This window comes from Lonchura striata, chromosome 4, assembly GCF_046129695.1.
Source record: "Lonchura striata isolate bLonStr1 chromosome 4, bLonStr1.mat, whole genome shotgun sequence".
In the NCBI taxonomy this organism is placed as follows: domain Eukaryota; kingdom Metazoa; phylum Chordata; class Aves; order Passeriformes; family Estrildidae; genus Lonchura; species Lonchura striata.
Window position 1 is genome coordinate 26,927,707 of NC_134606.1, and position 12,406 is coordinate 26,940,112.

The window sequence follows — 12,406 nt, forward strand, 5'->3', positions numbered from 1 at the left end:
TTTCCATGCAGAAAGAAGGAGAGTACTGAATCCATGACCAACTGAAAGACATTTCTGTTACACCTTTGCAGTGTCTATCCAGTTAGTTCCAGATGGAATTATGATCTGGACAGGAAGGCTGTGCAGCAACAGGACCCCTCTGGCAGTGCATGGCCAGGAACATGCACACTGCACTAAACCACACGAGCAAATGGGCCAAGGCCACCTCAAGTCCCGATGTAAATCGGTGAATGGCTGGTACAATACTAAACAAAAGGATCTTACATGACTCCCAAAGTGGTGCTAATTTGAGTACCTCCCTTTGTCTTTATTATATGGGGAAACAACTGGATAGCAACAACAGGATGCTCCACTAACAACTATATTTGTAGTTGTTTTCCCAAAGACTCTCCCCTACATGCATTTGATCTTTAACTTGTCATCTGAAATCATACATATGTATAAGTAGTGCACTATTAGCCCAATAAATAGCATGAGATTTTCAAATTCCCTCATACAAAACTTTACCACAATCAAGTATTACTGGTTTTGAATATTGCCCCGAACAAATACCCTTTATGCTTAAATTTCAAAATACAAAGAGACAACACTAAGCAGACTTTTGTTAGCTTCTCACATGGCCAGAATTTGTATTATACACCACAGAAAAAAGTCAAAGGATCCTGCCAGAGGTTGGAACTATAGTATCACTATATTCCACTCACTCAAAGAGAGAAAAGACAGAAGCAGGAATTTCTACTCATTCTGATTACAAAATTTATACCCAAGTAATTTAGCCATCAGCACAAATGAAATAGAAAGTTAGAAGATAACTGAATCTCATATCCTCACTTTCAATACATCAGAACATTCCCCAAGCCAATTTTGAGGCCCATGCTGCTACCACAAAAATGCCAAAGCTGTACGCAAAGCACACATAACTGAAGGAAGTACATCTGTGCTGAGAATGTCCTCATCTTGAACACTATACCTCAAGTAAACCAATAGAAAATGCAAATTTTTAAGATTGCCATGTTGCTAAGGAATTCTCCAGTTGTGAAGGGAGAAGATCACAAAGGTGAAACCTGAGTTAATTTCAGATCCTGACATCCTGGACTATCTGCTTTAGTGCACAGTAGTTTGAAAAGGTGTCTGTTCTACTACATAGGTGAACATGCAGATCTTGCGTAATTTCTCCTATTAGTAGCTAGGATATTTCTTATTTTAGACCATTGTAAGGATGCTCATCCCAGAAGCCACTTCAGCATCCATGCAAGAAAGCAAGTGAAATCTATATTAAATATAATGAAGAATATCTGAAAATAACTGCCTTATCCAACAAGATTGCTATTGCTGCATTCTGCCTTACTAGATTGATTAATTCGTGCAGAAAGCGAGTCCAACCTAAAGCACAGATCAAAGCTCCAGATCACACTGAGAGAAATATAACCAACAGAATTCTGGAGCAGGAGAACTGACAACATCAAGCTGACTTCATGAAACTTCACATTCTGGAAGATAGCCCTGAGGATATGGTGTCACACGATCCATAACCTAACCTCATTTGTATGGGTCTCAACCCTGGGTTGGTACATCACTAAGAGATGAATTTAAAGCTTAGTGAACCAAATCATTCCAATTACTTTCTGGAAAGGTCTCTTCCACCAAACTATTTGCTGACATAAAGGCAAGCTCAGTGTTATTTGACACTACTGCATGTAACACTTTTTAGTATCTAAACTTAAGATGATTCTTCAGTTACTCTGGTTGCCTTGATTGTCAAATTCCTGGAGTGTTTAAGAAAGCAGTAAAGCCATGAAACTTGTGCAGAATAGAGAAGGTGTACAGAAACATACAATCCATTTATATTATCCAGGAGTAAAATGGAGAGGATCACCAATGTACTAATTGACAGACACTGAATGAGTATTTTCCAAAGGCATTTTAGTCTGCAGAAGAAACACTTAGCAGAGAGAAACTATCAAAGAAAGTTCCTAGAAGTTCATTCAAGTCTTCTGTAAGTTTCCTCTCAAATACACAAAATCTAAAGGATTCAAGATGCTAACTGATATTTTAGCCACTGGATATTCTAGCTGTCCTACAAGAGCTAAATCACTAACTTAGATCTTGTAAGCTAAGCTAGCTACTTTCTATAAAGAGGTAACACTGACTAGAGGTAACCATTTGTAAAAATTTCATAACATGGAGAAGCCTTGTAGCAGAAATAGTCTTGATCTTGGCAAAAATAACACACTTCCCTTAAGGCCTTGAAATGTGGTGAAAAAAAACACATTTCACAGGCAGACAGGTGTTGAACTGATCCATGAAGCATCATGACTACACTTCATGTTGTTGAACTTTTAAATAAAGATTTGTAACTCAATCATTCTAGGATTAAATTCTAACTCTGATTCTGTCATCATATGGAAACAAAATCCATGAAAGTCTGATCACTCCAAGGAAATTATTCAAATTTAGCCATGACACACTAAAGCATCCACCTCCTGCTGAAGGACATTCTCACAGAAAAGGCCACAGAAAATGAACATGTAAAATGGAATTGACCACAAAGGGATGAAAATAGGATCAAATCTCCACCAAGTAACTCATCAGGTGTCATTATCTGTGGGAAATTTTACACTGAACATGTATGAAAATTCCATCTCCTCCTTCAAGGTTAGAGAGATGTTAATTTTGGTCCTTGTAATTTATTTCCAAAATATCCCAGAGTTATGCTATGGAAAATAGTTCAAGGCCAGCGTAGGTTGAGAAGCTAAAAGATCTCTGATTACATCTCTATTAAGAAACGAAACTGTGCCCAGAAACATTCCCATTCATTTCAAGCCAGCTGGCAGGGAACAGCTTATAATCTCTATCAGTAAGTTTTCATAACCTCCGAACCACTCAGTGCCTGAAGCATTCTGATAATGCCTATGAATTGTTACACCAAACAGACCCACAGCCTGCCAGGGACCTTCCTAAAAGTACAAATTATAAAGCACCAACTCCGAGGAACATTCTCAGGTTTAGTTTATTAGTACATAGGAATCCTTTGACTTCTGCTGTTAGGAGTGTCTAAGGGCAGTGGTCAAGAATGGGAGAGAAGCCTCATGGCCAGAAAGACTGAAAGGCTGCACGACTTGACAAAACTGTAGCAGATTGTAAAATCCATCACTTCACTAGTCTGCATGCTGAAGAGAATGAACCCTCTCAAAGGGTACATCTGATTTTCTGTTTTACAGTAACAGTCTAACAAGCTATTGTTCTGTCAAGTGCTTTCTACTTAGTTTAATTTTGTTATATAAATTTCAAGTAATTTTGCCTTCTAATTCTTTCCTCAGCAGTGTTTGCATATGTTCCTTATTTGGGATTATCTCTAAATTGCTAAAGACAGAACCCTAAAAATGTTCCTTTCTAGACTAATTTCCAAATCTTACAACTAACTAGATAATTTTTAGCATGCTCTTTCAAAACAGCTCTATGCCAATTTTACCCAACTCATGCTAGTAGTTACAGGAACACATCAACCTGGACAGGAAGAGCAAACCCAAACCACTGCATGATCCCTTTATATACCTTAGCCAGCACAACATGGCTATAACATGGAAATGGTAATTTTACCCAGATTGTTTTGAATAATATTAAAATATTCAGAGACATAATTCTAATTACAAATGCAACTAAATTTTAAATAGCATTTAGAATATTCACTATACATGCCAGAGATACACTATATTTAGGATTTATAGAAAATAAAAAAAAAAAAGCAATCACAAATTTAACTTCAGAATACATATTTTTGAAGTACTAAAAGGTTTACATTTGATCTATAAAGAACCAAACTAGTATTCTGTGATCTCCTTTTATCTGTAAGTATTCTTCATGCCAATCTTATTGCCTGGTTCTCCACCAAGCAAGTCTGCAAATTAAAAGACATGGTAAAACTAGTTGCTCCCACACCCCATTGTGCACCAACTCTATACTATAACCTTTAGGAAAGCACATTAAAACCCGGTAAGCGTGAAGGAAATGAAACCTGATTTCATATAGAGAAAAACACTAACCACATAAGTATACACATTATAATTTCACATTTATTTATTCTACAAGCTGAGCTACTTGAGTATATGGATGACTTAGTGACTCTTCTAAATAATAGTGAAAAATAATAAAATAAAATAAAATTTTCAAAAATAATAGTGAATAATATCTAAAGCAAAATATTCCAGGCCTGAATCTTCTGATTTCCTGAAGTTTCCTTCCATAGTTAATACTTTTTAAAAAAACCCCAGACCTCTGAATACATTTCAAAACAATGGTCAAGAATGCATATTTGATATACAAGTTCCACTTTAAAAAAAATTATACTAAGTTGACTAGAGCCAACACAGAAATTACATGCGCTGTGGTTAGGATAATCATAAATACATTACAATTTTAAGGATTCTTCCAAACTGAACTACAATGTAAACTGTCTAAACAGATGCTTCAAAAACAAGGCACCTTTAGTCTTAAGCAATTGCCTTGTGGAATTCCTCAGAAAAGCATTATGCCATTAAGAGTACCTCCAGTGCTAAGTCCCTGGCAGATGGGCATAGGAGAAAAAAATACATTTTCTTCAGTTTTGAAAAGAAATGTAATGTATTCATAAATTCAATAAACTGATCTGATATATTTTAATCTTAGTATCATCCACTGACAAACAAGACTATCACATTTAAGAAAATTCATTCCAGCTCCTCCACTACATATTTAATTTATACTTTAGAAGTTGTAATTAGCTATGTTTATACAGCACACCGAAGATGTGAACTGCTATGAGTGTGACAACTAATGATGAGGCTTAAGCAGCGTTCATCAGCTTTGTGTGAATTAACAAACAAACAAATTGCTCTTGAAAGTATTAGTACAGATCACACTGTTAAATATCTAATTCTATTCATTTTAAGAGATTGCCCATGAAACATTTAAAACATGCAATTTACTTGTACAATACCAGCTTTTAAGAAATCTAGCAGTACTGCAATGCTATCATAGCATTCATTGTTACTGTTTCTGTTGAAATTATATATCCTATTTACCCATCAGGAACTACAGCATTTAGTTAATACTGAAAATGAGTGCCAATTCATTTGAAAAAGTGGCTTCAAATGGGCACCTCAGCCTGCAGTGCTTCTTGAATTATAATCCACTATGGCATTCTTTTTTTTTAAAAGAACAACTTAAAGACTTACTGTTCACTTACCTGGAATTTTTCCCAGAAAAGATGGCAAATTCTATGAGTAAAACTACTTATGATAATTTATAATCTAGATCTGCAAATGAAGGACTGTACTTCCTGCAACTTTCTTGCAGCTTTTATTAATTAAAATTGAATCAAGACCACATAAAAGGAGAGAAGCAATAATATACTGAATCAAATAAAACACTTATTTTGCTGCTGAAGAGTAGAAGGCTTTTTCCAAATATCTCAGTGCAAACAAAGAAAGGAAACAAAACTATAAAAAAGACTCCAAAACCAGCACTGAAAAGAATAATCCAGTGAAAGGAAAGCTTTCACTGCATGGAAACCCATTAAAATTATATAATTAACAATTAAACTTACAAACATTTGTGGCTTAATTCCTCATTTGAAGCACCTCCTGATTTAAGGAGACAAACCAATACCTTATTTTTCACTACATAAAAAGAAGCATGTATTCCAATTATACATAAACTTTCAACAATTTCACAATTTGTACTTAGATTTGTGATAACTTTCCCATGTTAGAACTTAAAAAGTCAATGAAAGGCAGTAAAAATATAGAATGAAGATAACCATTAAGAAAATTATTCTAACTCTGAAGCTACAATTGACATTTTGTCTACATGAACTATAAAAAAAAATCTTTTTTGAAAAAGCCACAAACTATACCACTAATTCAAGACCAGGGTAGCTAGATTAAGACTCATTAAAACAGACACTTCTTAATTGGTCATTCTGAGAAAAATTCCTCTTCTATATTAAAACTGTTGTTTCATTTAATAAAATCCTTGAGAAACCCTCCCACTTGTTAGCTCACTATATCAGTAATTCAACAAAACAAATTTATCAGTCTTCTATTTCAGTGGAAAAGAGCAAATATGAAGACTTGTATATTTTTGTTGTGCAATTAACACATGATCAGCACAAATTTCATGATGGGAACACTCCCATCATGCTTTCAAAAATCAAACTCTAATTATAAAGTCTTGGGAGTCTTTTGTGATCACTGCAGCAAAGGATATAACACAAGTCAGCTCCAAGTAACTGTCTTTTCACTGGGAATCACTTAGAACAAGGCTGAGCTCACAAAGCTCTCAGGCTAACACTTCTCAGATAAGTGCAACCAATGTAAAAAAGCAACCTTTTATTTATTGATCATTTGTTACACTTCTTTTACAGTATGAGTACAAATGGGAAATAATTCATTGTATCTAAAAATTAAAGGGAAGAAACAAGCATACATCATCATGGACCCCTGTTTCCCCAAGAATCCTGGCTGTTGTGACTATACCTATGGCTGAGTCCAGCCAGGGAAAGGATGGCTAAAGAAGTCAAAGCACAGAAGACAATTTGATCAACACAACCCTCCTCCAAGACACAGGTAAAGTCAGACACAAGTAGTTCACACCAAATACCTTAGTCTTACATATTAGAAAAACTGCAGCAGTAGCAGCAAACCAAGGTAGTTGGTTTTTGGTTTGGGTGGGTTTTTTTGTTGTTGGTTTTTTTTTTTTTTGTTGTTGTTGTTGTTTGGTTGGTTTTTGTTTTTTGGTGGCTTTTTGTTGTTGTTGTTTTTGTGGGGGGAGAATATGAAGTTGCTTCTTAACACAATTCTACTGGAATCTACTGAGCAAATAGCAGACTGGAACCTAGAGGAACCAGGTATTTTTTACAAGTGCTGTTTTTGCTGAGCAGTTCCAGGTAATTCACAATGTACTGTCTCTTACTTTCCACACCTCTAGGAACATACATATTGTTAGTTTCCTGCACTTGTCACAGCACTCTGACATAAATTAAAGTCCTAAAATTTTTCTTTAATGCAGAAGCTTGTGGATGCAATTCAATACTGAGATCTCACAGGGTTCAAATCCTGTAATTCCCAGTATGAGGGATTTAAGGATATCACTTCAAGAGGGATTTTAAGATATCACTTCATATTTTCCTGCTCTAGATCTACCAAGACAAAATTTAATCCACTCGTATCTATACAATCAAGCCAAATGGCAGTAACTTTTCACCATTTTTCTGTAAGTAAAAGTAATAGCCCTGACTAGAATCATTAAAAATTCTTCTGCTTGTTTTCTACACTAGAATTTCCAAACATGTCCTTGAAAAATATCCCACAGCTTTCCCCCTTAACTCCTTTACCAAAGAAAAATATTCTTACCCAGCCATTTCCAGGATTAAGAGTCAGGAGCTTGGGAAAGCAGACTCTTCCCTTTCACTTTGTCTTTAAGTACACATGTTAATTAATTCTCTCTATATATTCTTCAGATGTCCAACAGACACCAAGTTCTGAGTTTTCTATCTGAGAAACAACCCTGTAAGCACACATTCATTTGGCAAGCTGCTGATATGGACAAGCAATGCTGATCTGAAATCTCCACATTTATTTAAATTACTTTTACTCTGGAAGAATAATCAAAATGTCATCAGTGTCTAATGCCATTGTGCATCTACAATGGCACAAGATACTTTGTTTAGGCAGCTGAGTCTTAAGTTGCACTAATGCTGGACATCCAAGTGCAGAAAAAGATGCAAAGGTCCATAAATGTCTTCTGGTACCAGCTTGAACAGGAAAAATGCAACATACCCTTTCCAGGACTCATCTCTCCTTAGGCATTCTATATTACAGCAACAATGAAACTGTTATCCCTCTTTCCAGCCTCCTCTGAACAAAGTATCTGTGGTTTTTTTTCTTTTCCAGATTTATCCTTTTGGAAGGACCTTACCTTTTTACCTTATCCCACACTTCTTCTCTAACTGTTGCTTGACCAGGTTCCCACACAGAACCTCTTTCCTCAGCTTCAAACTGTTTTCTGACTCCAGATGCTAGAAGCCTTTGTATTTTTTCTGACACTGCTTGACACTGTAAAAAAGTTTATTATAGGACCCAGTCTAGAAGATGAGAGCTCGTGACATCAGCCCCTACCAAGTTACATCCTGTTATCATTTCCTGCTACAACACAATATGTGAGAAAACTGGGTCAAACTTGGTAACAGCAGAAGCATTAGCATTGAGAAGTTAAACATGGACCATACTAATGGATGCTTCTCTTGTGTTTGCTACCTACAGTGTTAGGCCTTGAATGGTAAAGGTCTTCTCTGCAAGCTAGTGAATTCACCTGCTTATCTGCTGAAGCAATCACTATATTCTAATTTCTTCTAGCAGTTTTTTGGGCTATGGATATATAATAATGCTACAGGATACTTACTAGTTTGCAACAGCTTGAGGATAAAAAACTTAGGGTTTGATATAATTCACACTGACACCAATATTTTTGTTTTGGTTAGTTTCTCCACAGACTCAACATTACCAGGAGACTTTTCTACTTTATTTTGTATATAATTAAAACTAGCCTTAAGTAATCTCTTAAAGGGACTAAGCATTTAGATCTCAACACAGTCAGATGATACGAAAATGCATACCAGGTTTATTATTATAAATGTTCATCCCATAAGTATTTTTTCAGAATGCCTTTACTTATTACCTCTAAAAAAATTATGATTTTGATAAAGAAAATCATGACATTGTTCTGAATTCTTGTGTACGCAACTGTAGACAAGTTGTAGTATTAAGAGGCATAACACAGGAGAGAACATATACAAGGTGTGACATGAAATGGAAAGATAAACAGTACTAGTGAGGATATGATGGGGAGGCATAGACACTTCTTGCAAAGTAGTGAAATAGAACTAGCCAAACACAATTTTTACATACACAGAAGAGGTAGGAAGGTAGTCTAACAGCACTGAGGAAAGGAAGTGAAAACCAGGCATGTGTAATGAGCTTCTGTTGTGAACAATGCTCTAAGTGCCAAGTGCACATAGACAAAAGCCTGTTTTCAAATTCTTCATGTAAAAAAAAAAGCATCTTACTCAACTAAGCTTGGAAGAAAAAAATCAAAAAGAAAAATCAAGTATTCTTTTTAAAAACTGCTCTTTTAACAAAAAAACGTGGTTCTTTGGAGCCACAGTGTAATCAGAAACTCCTCAAAAACAAACTGCTACTCATTCACTGGCAAATTCTGATCATCTCAGGGTATCACAGAAAAGATGCAGCTATTAAAGAGCATACTGAAAGTTGGTTCAGTAACAACAGTAGTTTACAAAGGGCTCTAGGAGGCATTCAGCTACCTCTCATTGACTTATAAGCTCTAAGTTCTGACTGGTGTCTTCTGTAACTTTAACCAGTACAGAGGACAACTGATACCAAAATGTACAAAATAGAAGTGATTTAAGTAAGATCTAGCAACAGTTTTTAATGGTGAAGGAAGAAAAAAAAAATCAAAATAAGACAAAACCAGTACAATCAGTACAATTCCAACTATCAAAAACTGTATTAATCATTCAACTTACTCTTTTACTGAGGCAGATAACTGGCCACATACTACAACCTAAAGTGCAGCAGCAGCAAAGGCATCCACATAGCAGCCATCGAACATTAACTGGAAGATTCTTCTTAAGACAACTGTTAACTCTACTGATGCTGGCTTTGAATTCCTCAGGTGCAACCTACAAGGGAAATGAAAAAGAATAAACAAACTAGTACTACAGCAGTGTACTTTATTACTTTTCCAGTACTCTATACTTGGAACACTTGATTTTGTAATAAAACCTGAACTCCAATTCCAAACTTCTATACAGAGATACTCACCTTTCCAGTTAAAGATGAAGGAAATTCTGCTTCAAATTTGTTGCTTAGTCCAAACCTGCAAAAACAAAATTTAGATTGTACCAAAATTATAAATAACCCTAATCCATGGCACAATTTACAAGCACCTCATAATACTCTCAGGGTCTGTATCAGTAACAGCAATAATTTCAGGAAGACACCACTTGTTATTAAGAGTAATTATTAAAATTATACTAACAAACAAAAACATACATAGATTGAAAACCACTTTGCCCATAGTCTCTTCTCATAGTTCTCTTGACACTATTGACTCTTCCCCAAAGTCAGCAAAACCTCTAAGCAATAGTGGCAAGTGAGGTAAGCAAAGTACTTAAGGAGAAAGGGAAGCAACTTAATGCCACAGTTTGAACTACCTCTCTCCTGCACCAGTATAGACGTATCTTGAAGAAAAGCTCATCTGGTGCTAAATAACTGTTCTAAGCATAAAAATGGAATAAACACCAGCTTGATTTTCAGAAAATAAATACGTAATAAGTTTCAAAACACAAAATGCTAAGTAACAAAACACGGCTTAAACAATAACTAACTATAAATGTAAAGTTGTGAAGCAGTTTGAAATGAGCTGAAGTTATTGAATCTACTGAGTTTCACAAGATCTAAAGGTCAGAAGAGTGACAGTTTATTTATTAAAAATGTTTTCTACGTTACAGTCGTTTGCTTGGGTTCACAAACAGATGAACTTCAAGGAAAATCTGAATATTTTCTGGCATCTGGGCTGGACAACAACTTCAAGCAGAGACTATACAGACTATAAAATCATTGATGTGACTGGCTACTAGTTTGGTATACAGCAGTCATTGTAAAATTTAAGCTGTAATTTTAAAAATCCTGAGTATAAACCAGAGCACTCTATCAGGTACTATAAACAAAAATCAGAAACTAAACTGCTCAAGACTTGATATACTGGCAGCAACACCTATCACACATTGCTGCATTGTATGCAGAAAAGCTTACCTGAGCCTTGACAGCTGAAGATTTTAAATACATAATTTGCTTTCACAATATGCTATTGAGCACTAGGTACTTACGAGAGTTTTGGGGTTGTTTTTCTTACTGAAATGAATGATCTGCATGCCAATGGAGAACTTTGTCCAAGTAATCAAACCAGCAGTTATGTGATAAGCTACTGTGGAAACCTCATAAAATCCAGTGGACAAAAAGTGGCAGATGAGCTTCTTTGTAGATAAATAAAAGATGGTGAATTTTGGGATTCCTAAACTATGCTTATGTGACACAAGCATATGCATGTCCTGTGAGCTGTACCTGTCAAACTTTAGTTTGACAGGTACAGCTCACAGGATAGATCTTTTATCACCACTCATGATTCTCTTAAACATCACCTCAATGCAAGCACCAGTCACCAGAAATAGCAATAAAATACTGGGCACCACTGGGAAAGTGATTAACATCATTTTGACTCTCCATGAAACCAACATATTCAGTATTGGGCGCAGCTCTGGTATCCATCTTTCATGAAGGATTTGGAGCTAGAAAAAGGCAGAGAGGAGGAAGACGAGTGTAATAAATGGAATAAAGCCTCAATAGACTAAGGCTGACATTAAGCTGGAAAAGAGAAGGTTGAGGGGAACATATTATTAAAGTGCAAAGTTTCCAGAAGGCAATGGGTAAGGGGAGTGTTCATCAACAGATCCCACAACAGAGAGCACTGAGTGAAAATAGTCAGAAATTTATTTACTACAGTTAAAAGAAAGTGCAGCTAAAAAGAAAGTGCAAGTAGCTAACTTCTGGGTTTGTTTCCAGTCAACATTACTAATGAAAACAGTGCCAAAAGATTTGAAGCAAGATTACACAAGTTCCCTGACAAACACACTAAAGCAAAGACAATGCTGAAGTATATATCACTCACATAGCTGTAGATGCCAGACAGTACTAGAAGACTGGACACCAGGAACAGCCAGACTTACATGCAATCCATTCACAGCAATACCTGTTGCCAAAGTTTGCAGCAGCACACTGGGCTACATAGCTTGGGGATGTAGGTGACTTTTTCATAGGGTCAAAAGGCAAGCAGGTAATTTTCCAATCATTCATTACAGGCAATAGAAACATAAAATTATTTGTGTTGGAAGGAACCAAAAATCATCCAATCCCATCTCCCTGTCACTAGATCAAGTTGCTCAAAGCTGCATCCAACCAACACTTCCAATGAACCAAGTGCTCCATTGAACACTTCCCATGATGGTGCATCCACACCTTCTCTGGGCAGCCTGTTCCAGCATCTCATCACCTTCATCCTTATATCCAAACTAAACCTATGCTCTTTCTGTTTAAAACTATTCTCCACAGTCCTGCCACTATAGGCCCAGGCAAAAAGTGTTTCTCCACCTTTCTTATATGCCTCCTTTGCATAATGAAAGGCTGCAATAAAATCTCAAAGGAGACCTTATTTACATAGAAGTTATCTACCATATTTCAGTATTTGCAACTAGAATAGTAGCTCTGCAAGTCTGTAAGTCTCTCAAAAC

General features: G+C 36.0%; 1 protein-coding gene across 2 annotated transcripts in view; it reads right to left on the reverse strand.

The window, feature by feature from the left end:
- CHIC2 (cysteine rich hydrophobic domain 2) overlaps positions 1 to 12,406 on the reverse strand; it is a 30,372-nt gene that overhangs the window by 13,494 nt on the left and 4,472 nt on the right. For both annotated transcript variants that reach the window (XM_021529926.3, XM_021529851.3), the window contains exons 2-3: positions 9,882 to 9,936; positions 9,584 to 9,739 (exon numbers count right to left, since the gene is read on the reverse strand). In XM_021529926.3, the coding sequence (XP_021385601.1) occupies positions 9,584 to 9,739; positions 9,882 to 9,936 (211 nt within the window). The remainder of the gene's footprint in view (positions 1 to 9,583; positions 9,740 to 9,881; positions 9,937 to 12,406) is intronic.